Source organism: Leptonychotes weddellii, chromosome 4 (assembly GCF_054177405.1).
Source record: "Leptonychotes weddellii isolate Sample4059 chromosome 4, ASM5417740v2, whole genome shotgun sequence".
NCBI lineage: Eukaryota > Metazoa > Chordata > Mammalia > Carnivora > Phocidae > Leptonychotes > Leptonychotes weddellii.
The window spans coordinates 111493881-111511300 of NC_138372.1; the positions used below are offsets into that span (position 1 = coordinate 111493881).

The 17420-nt window shown below is 36.5% G+C and overlaps 1 protein-coding gene and 1 long non-coding RNA gene across 4 annotated transcripts in view; one reads left to right on the forward strand and one right to left on the reverse strand.

The window, feature by feature from the left end:
• DNAJC5B (DnaJ heat shock protein family (Hsp40) member C5 beta) overlaps nt 1-5294 on the forward strand; it is a 30759-nt gene extending 25465 nt beyond the window's left edge. Inside the window, exons 3-4 of the mRNA XM_081816065.1 lie at nt 132-345; nt 4001-5294. Coding sequence (XP_081672191.1) covers nt 132-345; nt 4001-4186 — 400 coding nt within the window. The 3' untranslated portion in view covers nt 4187-5294. The remainder of the gene's footprint in view (nt 1-131; nt 346-4000) is intronic.
• Nucleotides 1-17420, reverse strand: part of LOC115937285 (uncharacterized) — a 173640-nt gene that overhangs the window by 146312 nt on the left and 9908 nt on the right. The gene's annotated exons all lie outside the window — the stretch shown is intronic.

Consider the following 17420-nt stretch of genomic DNA (forward strand, 5'->3'; position numbering starts at 1 on the left):
TTTTGTGAAACTTAGCACTTCACAGTAATTGCATGTAAAAACGGTGTACAAATGAATAGTGCCCCTCCTAAAATGTCAAAGCAATTCTTGTCAAATAACACTTTTCCTCACTTTTTTTTTAATTTTAAAAGAAAATTGGCCCTGAAACACCATCCAGACAAGAATCCGGATGATCCAGCTGCTGCTGACAAGTTTAAAGAAATCAACAATGCCCACACAATACTTACTGACATGTCAAAGAGAAACATATATGACAAGTATGGATCACTGGGACTGTATGTGGCCGAGCAATTTGGAGATGAAAACGTTAACACCTACTTCATGCTGTCAAGCTGGTGGGCAAAGGTAAATCAATTTTTTCTTTAAAAACAATTTCCTAGAAAAATCATGGTATTATTCATTCTTTTAGACTCCATCTCAGAGAAAACCTAATCTTACTATATTATTAAACTCTTGTAAATAAAAAGAGATATCACTTTGACTGAAAGCTGTTATTTGAGGATCTTTTTTTTTTTCTTTTTTTCTTTAGCTTGTCAAATAATTATAAAATACAGCATGACTTAAAATACCTGTAGACATTAATTATAATTGAATTTGAGGCTTCAGGTTAATTCTGACTGCCCTCCCTCTCCCCATAATGACTAATTAAGAACTGACTCACTGCTCAAAACAAAAATAATTTATTAGTGTGACAAGTGCTTAGTAAATTATTATAGGACAAATTTAACCATGTACTTTACTATCTAGAGCATAACCTACCTGAGCAAACATAGTACTTGGGAGAATGCATGGTAATTATGTGATAGGCTCACGTGGGGCCTGACTTCAAGTAGTGGAGAAGGAAATGAGGGGGGAAAAGTGAGAATTAAGTAGTGCTGGAAGGATGTTGAAGAGACACAGAGGGAGAAATAAAAAAAAAAAAAGGATATCTGGTCAAGAAGAAGGCAACATTTTTAAGGACTTAGTGCAATCAGAATTGACTTCTGACAGTAAATTTTGAGTGGTTTCCTAGGAATACCTAGTATATGAGTGTTTGATGATGGTTATATATATATATATATATATATATATCTTCTGATAAAAGGGTATTTACATGTGAACCATACATATGGTCCATCAGCATATTTTTTGTACAATTCATATAATTTGGGAAATCGTATGAACTCACATTCATATGGATGGTAATAATTTAAAAAGCTACAGATCTCCAAAAAGAGGGATTGTTATTTTCTTCCACTAAAATAAATCTTGCTAAATTGAAGAGTCTTATATATGCAGGAGGAGAGAGAATATATTTTTATACATAAGCATGGAGCATCTGCAACCTGAAGCCTCACTTGTCTTCTGCAGTCTCCAACATTTCTTTTCCTAGAGATAACTGGGATTCCAACTGAAACCCCCATTCTCTATTGTTAAAGACCTGGGAGGGAGACAAGTTCCCACTGAGTGGATTTGGACCTTGGAACAAGAGTGTACATATTGACAATGTCATTTATAATAGATTGAGTGTTCATATAACAGTGTGGGCTTACCTGCAAATCTAACCTCCAGGCATGACATTCTCTCCATGGGAAGGTATATTTGGCATTCTAGATAATTTACATACCTGCACCTGGTTGCATATTGGGGCTGGCCTGCATAAAAACGAGAATAGGCTTCCTTGCTGCGGAAGTTGACAAAATTGATCAAAATTCATATAGAAAAGCAGAAGCTGTCCAAAAGTATAAGAGATTTTTGAAATAATTCCTGATATGGCTCTTTAAAAATAGTTACAAAGAAATTTACCTTCTTCTTCTGCTTATATCAAAAACCTAATTGCACAGTGCCCATTAGAGAGGGCTGGCACATAGTGATCATGTATTAGGTGTGCACTGCAAGAATGATTTATTGTACCAATGAAAATATGTATTTCAAAATATTGGACTCCTACTTATGCCTAGTAGTGTGCTAAGCACTGTAAGTATATAAGGCAAGGTTATTTCTGCAACAGGCAAACAATCTAGTTGGAATAATTAAAGAACAACAGTATATGAATTAAAGGAAATTTTTGGAGAAGAGAAAAATATGGGAATTGCATGGTAAAGACAAAAAAGGACAAAGGTAGGTAAAAAAAGGAGTAGCTGGTTGGGGCAGTAGCTCAGGAATACTGCACAGGAGGGTTTTGGACGCAGCTGGTGAGGAGAAGGGTGTTGCAGTTTTGTTTTCAGAGTAATTTACTTAAGTCTATGAAAATGTAGAGTACACACGGCAAAAAGATTATCGGCATGAGTGTGTGACTGTAGGCTCCATGAGCCACTGTAGGCTCCACCCCATAATGGGGACCAGAGTCAGAGATGGGGTGCTGGGCTAAGAAGCAGGAATGAGCCAGGTGAGGCTCATCGACGTTAAAGATTTCTACCTTAACTTCCTGAAGAACTACATATACACAAGTTGATCTTTATCCTCTTTCTCTTTTTAGATAAAATCTGCATTCTGATTCAAAGATGTATAAAACACTTCCTATGCCAAATAACGTATTTTTTTAAAAAAATCAAATTTATTTTGCTCAATTAACAAAAGTTTTAAATTGGAGGTTGGGAAAGTTTTTCATTTTTAGCTATGGCAGACTTAGTAAGCAAACCTTTATCTTTTTCTATAAAGTATTTTTATATATTTATTTTTGATTGAGAGAAAACAAACATGGGGGAGGGGCAGAGAGAGAAGCAGGCTCCCTGAGGAGCAGGGAGCCCAATTCAGGACTCGATCCCAGGACCATGGGATCATGACCTGAGCTGAAGGCAGTCGCTTAACCACCTGAGCCACCCAGGGACCCCTAAGCAAACCTTTTATATGCTTGTGGGGAAACCCTGGTGCTGGCTGTTCATGAGGAGGAACAAGTCATTTGTTTATCTATTAATTACTTCATACATTCATTAATTCAATAGGTATTTATTGTCTTCCACATGCCAGGTACTAAATCCTTAGGTTAGGAGGGACCGAAGGGTGACTAACATATAGTTCCAGCCTTCAAGAACCTCAGTCTAATGTGAGACAGACATATAAACTGATCAATGTCTTAAATTGAATTTTGTCCTAAAGAAATTTATATGGAGTACAGCTGGGGCACAAAGGAAGGAGAAACTGTTTTAGAGTGGGGGGGGATCAGGAACGATGTCAGAGAGAGGATCTTTGAGATGAATCTTCAACACACAGTGGGCATTTTTTAGATGGCTGGGGAATGGGAAGGGGCCCTCTGGGCAGATGAATCCACAGGGAGAGCAAATCTATCAGGTATGGCAGGAACAGGGCTGTGCTAATTCACAGAAGGGTTTGAAGCCAGATGACTATTAATAAGGACCTCAAGCCTTTCCTGAGAGGCAGGAAAGTTGCTACATACAGTCAAGAGAACATGTATTTCAGAAAGCTCCAACAACAACGTGCAGAGTAGAATAGGAGGCAAGAGTAGAGGCAGGGAGGCTAGTTAGGAGGCTATTGAAGTGTTAAAGGCAGAGATAACAAGATCTTTCTAAAGTCCTACCATCAGGATAGAGACAAGGAGGAGGGTGTAAGGGATCTTGAAGAGATTCTGGCAGGACTTGGTGACTAACAGAAATGCGGAGGTGGGAGGGAGAGCAATCAAAATCTCTTCTTTGGTGAGAATAATTCAGTCCCCTTGGTTAGCTCATTTGATCTGTAGAGATTGTGTTTGTTTTGTTTGCTCTACTCTTAATAACGACCACCATAGCTTATGAATAAAGAAGAAAACATCACCCTTCATTACTTAGGCTACAAGTCACTTCCTGTGAACTTGTTAGGCAAAACTTTATAAGGAATTTGTTTCCAAGGTAACTAAAAAGGCAGTTCTTGTATGGAATAAGGATGAGGGTGAATATGTGGTCTGCAGGGTGAACTGCATTATCTTCAGGTCTCTGAAGATACATGGATGCACACTTAATTTCTGGGGTTCTCCCACACTCCACCACCCCTCACCCCTATTTTGCTTTGCCTCTGCTTCCCCTAGACCCTGTTTGTCATCATTGGCCTCTTGACTGGCTGTTATTTTTGCTGCTGCCTATGCTGCTGTTGCAACTGCTGCTGTGGACGCTGCCGGCCCAAATCGTCGGTGCCAGAAGAGGACTTTTATGTGTCCCCAGAGGATCTTGAGGAGCAGATCAAGACTGACATGGAAAAAGGTGGAGTAAGATGAGAACAGAGCTAGTGGGTGTCCCTTCGCAGGCCTGACCAAGCACGAGATCCCTGACGATGGTTATCACTAGAGTGAGAGAGATCCAACAACCCAATGAGGGGAATCCCAAAGACGGTCATCTTTGGTACCTCTTTTGGAGAGGATAAAAGGACAGTTACCTCTCCCAGCTGCAGAGAAAAGTAGAACCTGACATCATTAAAAAGAAATATGCTGACCACAAAGCAAAGCCAGTACAATTCGTGATCTCATTACAGGAGCATGAGCTCTAGGTTCAGGGAGGTTTGGGTGGTAATGCTCAGACGTACAAGAACCAAGCCTGTTACCTTAGGATCTCTATTTACATAGAAGGGAGTGGACATCACAAAAAGTCAACAACCCTTGACTTTTCTTCTTTCTGATTACTTGATAAATGAGTTTTGGGTAGAACTGGGGAAGGGTGATATTTCTTCCCTGGAAATGTAGCTTCCTTTCAAATCCACACATTCAGAGCTAGCCTCAACCAGCATCAAGAATATTGTGCTATGTAAATGGGACTGTTTGCTTTGCTAAATCTCCTCCACATGTTTGTCTATGTGTATACATGACCATGAAATATTACTTGATTCTTCAAGCTCATTCCACCCAGAAAATGATAAAGAAAAAAAGTATAAAGAAAGAAAACCTCACAGAATTCACAACACCAGGAATACTTCATATGCTCTGGGAAATGCCTTTGTTTAAACAAGCTGGAGTCAAACCTGCCATTGTCCTCTCTGTCTTGCAGCCATAATCCTACTATCATTTTCTCCTTTAGAATGCATCATTATTCTGCCTTACAGACTTCATCACTAAATCACAAAGAACCTTGGACAGCCAAATAAAAGAATTACTTGATAATTCAGACAGTGGCCCATTGTTGTCAGAATTGCTGAATTTAGGAATGGTACACTTCTCTGGACTGTACTGATTCTTTTGATCACAATGAAATAGAATTTCTATGACATCAAGCAGCAGAGACTATTTAAAGACTTCCACATACCTTTTATTCCCTATCAGATGTGATGCTAAGCAATAGTGTTATTACCCACCCTGACTCCAGCTTGAAGGAAGAAATCTTCAATTATATGAATCGTACTTAGTCCAGACAATTTTAGGATCGGGAGTCAGAGAAGACTGAGGGATTTTCCTGCAACCTGTGACCCCTCTCTATGGGGACCAATGCGTGGTCATTCTGGCAAAGAAGGGGGTTACTCTAACAATTTTTTATTACTGCCCCAGTAGACAAATCGTGGGCCCATGGTGAGATATAATTACAATTGCCTTTTGCCTTATCTGGGCTATAACAGGACAATTAATCTTTTAATGAGGACATATATACCAAAAAGAGCAAGCAAGCAGTACTACTTAAAAATGGGTTAAACAGAAATATATATGTATGTAAACTCCTCTCCATGGAAGGGCCAGTGACCTTGCATAACTTGCTTAAGAATGATGATCCCAGTACATTAATCCCATCTGCCTTTGCAAGGGAGTTAAATTGTTATAAGATCACATTTACTGGCTCTATTGTCTACAGGATCTCCCATAACATCCATCAATCCAGTACAGTATTCAAATACTAACAGAGGATAGGAAGGGACAGTGAGATAGGAAAGTATTGTCATCATTATCCACTGTGTCAACCTTACCTTAACTTTTCCTGTATAGTGCAGAAATCAAAACTAGGTGAATTGAACCTAGATATCCCAAATCTACTGTTTCATACTTCTCTGAAAAGCCTCAAAGTCTTTCCTCTTTTAAATTAGATAAAAGCTCTACCAGGTCATTTCAGCAGACCTCTTTGCAGTTTTTTTTTTTCTGGAACAGAAATTTATACTCAGTGCCAAATTCCACCCAGGTTTCCTTCCTGCAGGATGGCTGGTGATAAATCTGTGTGCCTCTCACTGTTCTCAGTTCTGACACCCCAGAGTTACCAATTCCACTGCAGAGGTCATATTCTAGACTAAGTAAAGCATGATTTCACTTGAATGTGTTACTAAGAATCCTTAAGCAAAAAGAAAAGTTTTATTCTATGCCCAAATATTTAAAAGCTCTATGCAGAGTTGATTCAAGTTTTATAGGGCTTGACACTTACATAATTTGGGCAGTGCTCTTTAAGAAAAAAAAAGCACAAAGTTACAAATACAAAAGTAGGTCTGAAAACAAATATTTATTTGTAATGAGAAAAGGAAATCACAACAAAATGCAAAGCTTAAAAACTGAAAATACCATAAATATCAGAAGTCTAGAAAAGTAGCAATGGTTTAATTAACAGCCTGGCACACCTCTGTAATACTTTCCCCCTATGTTTTCTGGATGCACTGTTCTTTGACTGCCTCTTCATTTAACAATAATTTTGGAATATAATTTTCTATAGGAAGAATAGAAAAATAATTCTGTTTTTCCTCTAGTGTGTTTGATCAAGATTTGTTTTCTCTCATGGCTTTATAACTCATTATTGATAATGTCTAAATTTTTAAGGATAGCTATTAAATTTGAAAGACTAGTCTATTTCATTTGTAAGATTTGGAAGAATTTTTCACAGACCACTTTTTAAGTCTGTGCATTTCCAACTTGGTTGCCCCTACATCATCCAATACTTCCAATATCAGAGCTCCCTGGGCACAATCATACAGGTGACATCACCTCTGGCGTGGATCTTCATGTCTCCTCAGCAAGTGAACTGGCATAGGGAGCTATTATGCCGGTATGGCTAGCAATAATGAGCTATGCATAGGTTCGTTGCAAACCACAAAAACATATGCCACTAAACTCAAATGGGATCTATTTCCCCTTAACTGAATCCCCCAAATATCCATAGCCCCTCTGTTGCCCTTAATCAAGAAGAAACGTGTGATGGAGGGAAAATCAAAGTGGAAAGAGACACTGTTTTTGCTGATTATAATTAAAATATCTTACTTTTGCAAATCTACAAAAATATAAGCATATTGCTAGGGCCCCAAAAGCCCCTCAGAAAGATCTGCACAGATAGAGGTCCCTGAAGCTTAAATTTCATTAACCTAACAGTAAATTCACCAGTGCTCTTCAGTCTAACATTTCATTATGAAAATTTATGCCTTATTTGCAGCTAGGTGCACTAGTTTCAGATTTTTACCCCACTAATTCAGAGACAATGTAGTTTACAGATAAAATTAATGTAAGTTAGGGCTCGTAAAGATGAAAAAGAAGATTCCATGTAAAGACTATGCTTTCTGGACTGTGATCCAATAAATGGAATACGGTCTCTTCTGTTCTACAAAAGAAGGGGACCCACTTAAAGTTGTTTAAGAAAATACACTTGAGGGGTGCCTGGGTGATTCAGCCGGTTAAGCGTCTGACTCTTGGTTTCAGCTCAGGTCATGATCTCAGGGTCCTGAGGGGCTCAGTGGGGATTCTGCTTGAGATTCTCTCCCTCTCCCTCTGCCCCTCCACCTGCTCATGCACACACATTCTCTCTCTCTAAAATAAATTTTAAGAAAACAGAAAATATACTTGAAAGGGGCTACTAATCATTTAGATATCAAGCTACTCCTGACAAATGATAAGAAGAATATATCAAGATTTGAGTCCATTGGAAGGCACTGGTGAACCCTGGGGCTTTAAGATTTTTTTTTCAATGATTCTGAAATTAAATAAAATATGGTAAACATTTTCTCACTTAGGGAATTTTTAATTATCTTACATTGAATCTAATCATACAATCCTAGGATTTTATAGTTGGAAGAGATCTGAGTAGTCAACCCTCACCTCCCCACAAATTTTCTAGCAGACTGCTGCCTAACCTCATTTGAAAGCTGCTAAGGGTGGGGAGATTTGGGACCTTGTATGAAAGTAAGAGATATTCATAAAAATTCAACAACCAAAGAAGGATACAGAGTCAAAAGCAGGTTTACACCAACCTTCTGGTACTAGTTCCCCAAGGATAAAAACACTTTTAAAATTTTTTGTGTAAATATTTATGGGGTTTCATTTTACAAAACCGGTATCGTATCTACATATATTTTTTGCTGCTTCTTTGCAGAGCAAAAATTTTGATGAAAAAGGTGTCAAATTTTTAAGGGGATTATGCTTTTAATGTCATGTCTAAGAACTTTTAGCCTAACCCTGAGTCATGAAGATTTTCTCCAATGTTTTCTAAAAGTGTTATAGTTTTATGTCTAACATTTAGCTCTATGACCCATTTTGAGTTCATTTTTGTTTATGGTGTGAGACTTAGGTCATCTTCTTTTTTGGGGGGAAGGCACATGGAGTTTAATTGTTCCAACACCATTTGTTGAAAAGATTATCCTTTCTCCATTGAATTGTCTTTGCTCCTGTCAAAAATCAGTTGGCCATATTTCTATATGTTTATTTATGGACTCTATTCTGTTCCATTGATCTATGTGTCTATCCCTTCACCAATAATACAGCCTTGCTTTCTGCAACTTTAAAGTAGGTCTTAAATTCAGCTAATGTGATTCCTCCAACTTCATTCTTTTTCAAAACTGTTTTGGCAATTCTATTTTCTTTGCCTTTCCATATAAATTTTAATATTAGGTTGTCTAAATCTACAGAAAGATACCAAATTTTAAAATTAGAATTGCATTAAATTTGTATATTAATTTGGGAAAAATTTAAGTCTTTATTACTATGTTGAATCTTTCAATCCCCCAATACAGTATGTGTCTTTACTTATTTAGGTCTCATTTGATTTCTTTTATGAGTGTAGTATAGTTTCAGCATACAGAGATGGTATGTTAAATGAGTACCTAAGTATTTCATTTTGGGGAGAGCTAGTGTAAATGGCACTGGTTTTTAACTTGGGTTTCCAATTGTTCATCACAAGTATTTACAAACATTTTTGTGTATTGACTTTATATCCTGTGTTCCTGTTAAGCTCACTTAACTAATTTGTATTGTTGTGTGTGAATTCTTTGGGATTTTCTATGATGACAATTATGTTATCTGCAAATAGAAATGGTCTTATTTCTTCCATTCCAATCTGCATGACTTTTATTTCTTTTTTTTTAAATTTTATTATGTTATGTTAGTCACCATATAATACATCATTAGTTTTTGATGTAGTGATCTTTTTCTTGCTTTATTGCACTGACTAGGATTTCCAACACTTGGTTTATTACTCTGCTGCAACCATCTTCAAATTCTTAGCTTTTGAATCAGCTATACCACATTTTCATTTTGCATTGGGTTTTGTAGTTATGTAGCCAGTACTGCTGAAATATTTCCCTGTATGGACTATAAATCCTTATTTCAAGCTTGATACTCACTGGTAAGGAACAGAACAAAATTCCTCCAGAGCATAATGCCCTGCTTTTAGGGAAGACTGAAGTTAACCGAGATGGTAAGGTGCAGTGGGGAGAAGTAGGTGGAGCAAGAGTTTTATATTAATTATCAATCTAAATGCTATGCTACAGATTATACTGTGCTTAGAGACTTGGCCAGTATATGAAATTACAATTGAAAATTTATTTTTCATATGTATTAATTTTCAAAAAAGTATGGTTAGCATTTATTATATTACTCTGAATTTAATTTCCAGAAATGCCAAGATAAAAAGTATAATAAAACTAATATGAGATTATCCTCTCTCCAGAATAAAAGTTATAGCTGCTTAATACTTATTGCCTCCTATGCCTAACTAGACTAACAAAGAAGAAGAAAGAACAGGAACTAGCTAGAGGAATATATTTCTGATTTGAATTCAGTGACTAAACACCTCAAACTTTGCTTTTAAGGACACATTATAGAACATTGTACAAATCTCTTAATTTATGAAAATCCAAATTTAAAATATCAAACTCTTTTTTAACCAACTGACTTTTTAAAAAAAAAACATTAGAAATGTTTTTCACCTAACTTGATATATTTAATAATTTTAGTTTTATATCTAAAGCCTATAATTTTTCTTGGATTTTTTTTATTAAGTGCATATTTCAAACATGCCTACTCCTCAACACTGGCTAAAGCCTAAGATAACTTCTGATGCTGTAAAATAGTACCAGTTTCTGTTTGAGAATAGTGGTATAGGGTAGGATTTGGCAGTAGAAAGGAAGATTGGCTTTAGTATTTGTATCTCTTTCAACTATGTGAAAGGGTATAATTCATATATAATATAATTCATATAATTCAGCTTCTACCCTTAGTTCAGGGGAAGAGTTCAGTGGCATCTTCAATATTCGCTGGAAACTACAGAACTTATAAATGGATATCCATTTCTTTCTCAAAATAAAGATATACTCCCAGTGGGATCCTAGGAACACAGGGAAATGCTATTATTCTTATGAATCAATCAGGATCAAATAGAAGAAAGAAAGTGTCTAGGGGAAGACCATCACTCCCTTTTTTTTATCTTGGAAAATTTGAAACTTGAAAGGTAAAGGTAATGGGCACCAGGTGATTTTCCTTCCTTTCAAATGTTCACAAATTAGAAGTTCCACTTTGTGAATTTTTTAGTGGTGTATTTAAAACAATCTCATTTAGACCCCATACTCCTCTGTTGGCTGAAGACCACAACGAAATCAGAATACTACTAGCCAAGAGAACTTTGTAGACCATCTTGAGGTACCCTGTTTCCCAGGACTCTGTGTCTACGTGTGTGTGTGTGTGTGTGTGTGTGTGTGTGTGTGTGAGAGAGAGAGAGAGAGAGAGCGAGCATAAGCAAGAGCATAAACGAGAACCAGTTATCTCTAAACATCCTGGCAAAACAAACCAAGAATACAACAGCTAACTTCAGGTTTGTTTGTTTTTTCCAAACTGAAGGCAATGGACTGAAAACTCCCAGTTAAATCCTAAAGATTTTTTGTGCAATCATGATTTCCCCACTTTTTTGGAAGGAGAGGGAGTAAGATATCTAAAGAGAAGAATTTAGAGTGTTGACCTTGGATCTAAAAATATGAAATTCAGTGATAGAAAAATCTATTGATTGCTTAACTGCTCTTGATACTCATTGGATAAAACCCAAATAAATTCACAGCCACTGAGTTGAAGAGGCCATATGGCTTGTAATTAGACTCTTGCTCTCAGCCAAGATATTGAGACATTTATTACATATGCTCTTTAGCATTCATCACACATTGCTGCCCAGAAAAAGGGCACAAGGAAGTGATTAAATTCACCTTCCCTTGTTTCACCAACCCTTACTCACTCTCCTTCCTACCTCCTTACCCCCAACCAAAAGGAACCCATTTTTAAAATTAATTCATGGAAAAAAATTCTTGCAACTAACTAATCCGAAGTCCTTTGCTTCTTCTTTATATGACTATATCAAGTAAGCTCACCAAGGCTCTGGCCAGGAGACCAGAACGAGTGAGTGTGCTCAGAATGCTACCCCAAAAGTGGCTCAAAGTGGATCCAAAGTCTCTTCAATTTTTGGCTATCAAGGTTCAGTGAGCAAATTTACTGGACAGGTTTATTAAGATAGTTTTTCCACAGCAAACATTTATTGAGCACTTAATATTTGTTAGACACCACAGTGGGAGCTAGAAAAAAAGAAATACATGGCCCCTGCTATCTTGGATTTTATGATCTAGCAGAGGACATGGGGCAACAAATGTCAAATAATGACACAAAGAGCTAGTTAATTTAAAAATATAATAAACATACCAAAGAAGAGGCACAGGGGCTGTGATAATAAACACGAGGGGGCCTGACTTGTGAGACAGTGTAACAAGGAACAGAAGCAAGAGCATAAATAGGAACCGGTTATCTCTGAACACCCTGGCAAAGCAAACCAAGGATGCAGGTAAAGACAGCTTCCCTGAGGAAGTGACATTTAAAGCCGAAGACATAAAGAATGAGGAGTTAAGGGGGAGGAGATTATGGAGATAGAGAACCCTAAAATGGATGAATCTTGATACCAGCAAAACATTTGGCACAATATCTCCCTGCAATGTATGGATAAGATGGCAAATTATGTTCTCATGCCAGACAAAGCAGTTACGGTCATATTGGGCTTTTCTACTGAATAGTTTTATCAAGGAATTGAATGAAGCAGAAGTTGTGCAGAGACCATATTTGCAAATAACCCAAAATGGAATATGTTCAGACAAGGGCTCATACCATCAAAGTGAAATATGATAGAGGAAAAGCAGCTGGAATCCTGGGCAGTTTGTTAAAGAAAAAAAAAAAAAAAGCAGGAGCAGTAAGATTTAACTAAATAAAGGGGGAAATGTGAAAGGGTATAATCCAGCTTATATAGCTATATATATACTATATAGCTATAATCTAGCTATAACTCAGGAGGCTCTGAGGAGAAAATTACAAAAAGGTAGAGGAGGTGAAATTTTATTCACCCATAAAAAGTAATGAAATACTGAACCATGCTACAATGTGGATGCACCTGGAAACATTATGCTGAGTGAAAGAAGCCAAATACAAAGGAACAATTATTGCATGATATAATTTATATAAAATAATAAGAACAGATAAATCTATTGAGGCAGAAAGTAGACTGATGTTTGCCAGGGCCTGGGGAAGGGAGGACTAATGGGTCCCTAGTTTCCTTTTGGGAAAATGTTTTGAAACTAGATAAAAGTGGTGAATTATACTAAATTGTTCACTTTAAAATGATTAATTTTATGTGAATCTTGCCTCACTTAAAAAATACACATCGTAGAGAAGGGTAGACCAAGATTTGACTAGAGAAAGAAACTAAATACCCTTCCTTCAGAAAAGGAGAAGTTTTTTTTGTTCTCCACAAATTCACCCATGGTAGGGAATGGAAGATACCATGGGCCTAAGCAAGGCATCAAATTCACAAAGTGAGGGAAGATAGGAAAGTTGATTATCAGCCTCTTATGCCAGCTACTTTGAGAGCAGATACTGCTAGTGGCCACAACTGAGGGCTTTGGAGTCAGACAATTCTATTTCAAGCCCTAATTCGATAGGTTACTGGTTGAGATTTTGGGGGTAATTCACTTAATTCCTTAATCTGTTATTGCTTTTATTAAATATTGAATACATACAGCTATCATGACTTGACTTTATACTTTTCATAAAAAGAATATTGCCATTACCTTTTCAGTTCCTTGCTGACTTTCCCTCTGCTATCTTAAATCATTTGTAATCATTTTTTCCCTTCAGTTTTATTGAGATATTTGACATACAGTGCTGTTTAAAGTGTACAGCATATGGGACGCCTGGGTGGCTCAGTCGTTAAGCGTCTGCCTTCGGCTCAGGTCATGATCCCAGGGTCCTGGGATCGAGTCCCGCATCGGGCTCCCTGCTCCTTGGGAGCCTGCTTCTCCCTCTGCCTCTCTCTCTCTCTGTCTCTCATGAATAAATAAATAAAATCTTTAAAAAAAAAAAAAATAAAGTGTACAGCATAATGACTTGACTTATATATATTTATGAAATGATTGCCACAATATGTTTAGGTAACATCCATCTTCTCATATAGATACAAAAAAAAAAAAAGGAAAAAAAGGTTTTCCCTGTGATGAGAACTTTTAGGATTTACTCTCTTCGCAACTTTCAAATATACCATACAGCAGTATTAACTATAGTCATCATGTTGTACATTACATCCCCAGAAATTATTTATCTTAAAACTGCAAGTTTGTCGGGCGCCTGGGTGGCTCAGTTGGTTAAGCGACTGCCTTCGGCTCAGGTCATGATCCCGGAGTCCCGGGATCGAGTCCCACATCGGGCTCCCTGCTCGGCAGGGAGTCTGCTTCTCCCTCTAACCCTACCCCCTCTTGCGCGCTCTCTCTCACTCTCTCTCTCTCAAATAAATAAATAAAATCTTTAAAAAAAACAAAAAAAACAAAAAAAACCCCTGCAAGTTTGTTACCTTTTAACTACTCACACTCTGGTAACCACAAATCTGATCTCTTTTTCTATAAGCTTTTTTTAAATCCACATATAAGTGAGATCATAGAATATTTGTCTTTCTCTAACTTAATTTCACTTAGTTTAATGTACTCAAGTTCCATCCATGTTGTTACAAATGGCAAGATTCTTTCTTTTTTATGGCAGAATAATATTCCATCACATGTTCATGTGTGCAAGCATACACACATACCTTTTTTTTTTATCCATTCAAACATTGATAAACACTTAGGTTGTCTCCATCCATGTCCTGGCTATTATAATGTAATCATTTCCTTACTATCCTTTTTAGTATTACAACTATATATATTTACATTCCTAACGAGTACATTGGTTGGTTTTGCATATTTTTGAAATTTAAGTGAATGGACTCCACATTTATCCTCCAACTTGCGTTTTTCACTCAACATCATATTTCTGAGATCCATTCACATTGTGACTGCCTTTCATTCACTTTCACTTCTGTATAATAGTCTTCTGTGAGAACATACCATAAATTTATTTATCCATTCTACTGCTGACACATATTTGAGTAGTTTCCACTTGTTTGCCATTACAAACAATGCTGCTATGAATGTTCGTGTACGTGTCTTCTGGTGCGTGAGTGCTAGGAGTGAATACCTTAGTCAAAGCGTTTGTACAAGTATACCTTATTAGATGATGCCAAGTTGTTCTGCAAAATTGTTGCACTAATATCCATTCCTACTAACAGTTAATAAGAGTTGCTCCTGTTGCTCCACATCCTTGACATCACCAGACTAATTGTGTGTCACACTGGTGGGTGGGAAATGGTATACTACTGTGGTTCTAATTTTTGTCTCCTTGATTACTAATAAAGTTGAACATCTTTTTATATGCTTATTTTTCATTTGAGTTTCTCCTTCTATGAATTGCCCATTCAAATCTTTTGCAGATTTTTATTATATCTATCTTTTTCTGATTTTTTAAAAAGATTTTATTTATTTATTTGACACAGAGAGAGAGAGAGCACAATCAGGAGGAGCAGCAGAGGGAGAGGGAGAACCAGGCTCCCCAAGGAGCAGGGAGCCCAATGTGGGGCTCAATGTGGGGCTCGATGCAGGGCTCAATCCCAGGGCTCTGGGATCATGACCCAAGCCGAAGGCAGTCGCTTAACCAACTGAGCCACCCAGGTGCCCCTAACTGATTTTTTATATTCGGGTTTAACTCTTACATTTACTCCTGAATATCAATTTTTATATAATTATAAATAATTATAATTATAAATTATATATTATAATTATAATATATATTATATATTATATAATTATAAATAAATAATATTAGTTTTCTACTTGTTTTTCAGAAATGTACTTTTTTAAACATTGATTTTGAATTAAAGAAACTAGCTAAACTCTCCATTTCCAATTATTTATCTGTAAATTCTTCAGGGTTTCTATATAACTGCTTCTATCATTTGTGAATAGTGATAGTTTTGATTCTTCCTTCCCATCCTTATGATTTTTTTTTCCTTCTTTCTTTTTTAAAGACTTTAGTTATTTGTCAGAGAGAAAGAGAATGCACACAGGCAGGGGGAGTGGCAGGCAGAGGGAGAAGCAGGCTCCCCACTGAGCAAAGAGCCCAATGCAGGATTCAATCCCAGGACCCTGGGATCATGACCTGGGTTAAAGGCAGATGCTTAACCAACTGAGCCACCCAGGAGTCCCTTTCTTTTTTCTTGCCTTTCTGTATTTGCTGAGACTACCAGTAAAATGTTGAAGAGAAGATGCTTTCAAAATTGGATCCTAATTATGAGTCTTGCTGTAGGTTTTTGATCAGGTTAAGAAAATAGTCTTCTATTCCTTTTTTGTTAGAACTTTATCATGAGTGTGAAATTTTATCAAATATTTTTTCTTCACCAATTGAGATGGTCATGATTTTTCTCCTTTAATCTGTTAATATGAAGAAAGATATAAATTGTTTTTCCAAAGGTAAGATAATCTTGTATTCTGAGATTAAACCCAATGCAGTCATAATGTATTAACTATTTTATTTTTTGATGAAATGGGTTTGCTGATATTTTGTTTTAGATGTTTGTATCTATGTTAATGATTGAGGTTGGTCTACATTTTCCTTTCTCAAACTTTCCTTATAGGGTTCTATACCAAGATTATGCCTCATGAAATAAATTAGAAACTACTCCTTCTTTTTAAACTTTTCTTAAAGAGTTTATGGATTATTGGATTTATTTCTACAACATTTTGCAGGACTTTCTGGGCTAATGTGCAATTGTACAAATTTTAAATTATTGATTCAATGTATTAATGTTTATAGGCCATTTAGATTTGCTATCTTTATTAAAAAACTAGTTTTTTAAAAATTTCCTCTTATTACCTTTCATGCATCTATAAGATCTGTATTACTGTCCCATTTTTCATTCCTTATATTGGTTATTTCTGCTTTTTTTTTTTTTTCCAGCCATTCTACCAGATATTTGAAAATTTAACTGGTCTTCTCAAAAAAATAACTTTTGGGTTTGATTCTCTTGTATATTTGTTTCTTTTTAATTTTTATTCTTTATTATTTCTCTTAACTTATTGTTAATTTTCTAACTTCTTAATTTTTACACTTAATTTTCAGTGCTTCTTCTTTTGTGATATTAAGCATTTAAGGCTATAAATTTTCCTATACTTATTATATGACCATTTTAGTGTCACACACGTTTTTATATTATTCTTATAATCTGAGTTCTAAATATTTTCTAATTTCCATCATAATTTTTTTCTTTTTTGGAGGGGATGTCTCTCTCTTTTTTTAAAATTTTATTTATTATGTTATGTTAGTCACCATACAGTACATCACCAGTTTTCGATGCAGTGATCCACGATTCATTGTTTTCGTACAACACCCAGTGCTCCACGCAGTATGTGCCCTCCTTAATACCCATCACCGGGCTCATTCATCCCCCCACCCTCCTCCCCTCTAAAACTTTCAGTTTGTTTCTCAGAGTCCATAGTGTCTCATGATTCATCTCTCCTTCCAATTTCCCCCCTTCATTTTCCCCTTCCTTCTCCTAATATCCTCCATGCTATTCCTTATGTTCCACAAATAAGTGAAACCATATAATTGACTTTCTCTGCTTGACTTATTTCACTTAGCATAATCTCCTCCAGTCCCATCCATGTTGATGTAAAAGTTGGGTACTCATCCTTTCTGACGGCTGAGTAATATTCCATTGTATATATGGACCACATCTTCTTTATCCATTCATCTGTTGAAGGGCATCTCGGCTCTTTCCACAGTTTGGCTATTGTGGACATTGCTGCTATGAACATTGGGGTGCATATGGCCCTTCTTTTCACTACATCTGTGTCTTTGGGGTAAATACCCAGTAGTGCAATTGCTGGGTCATAGGGTAGCTCTATTTTTA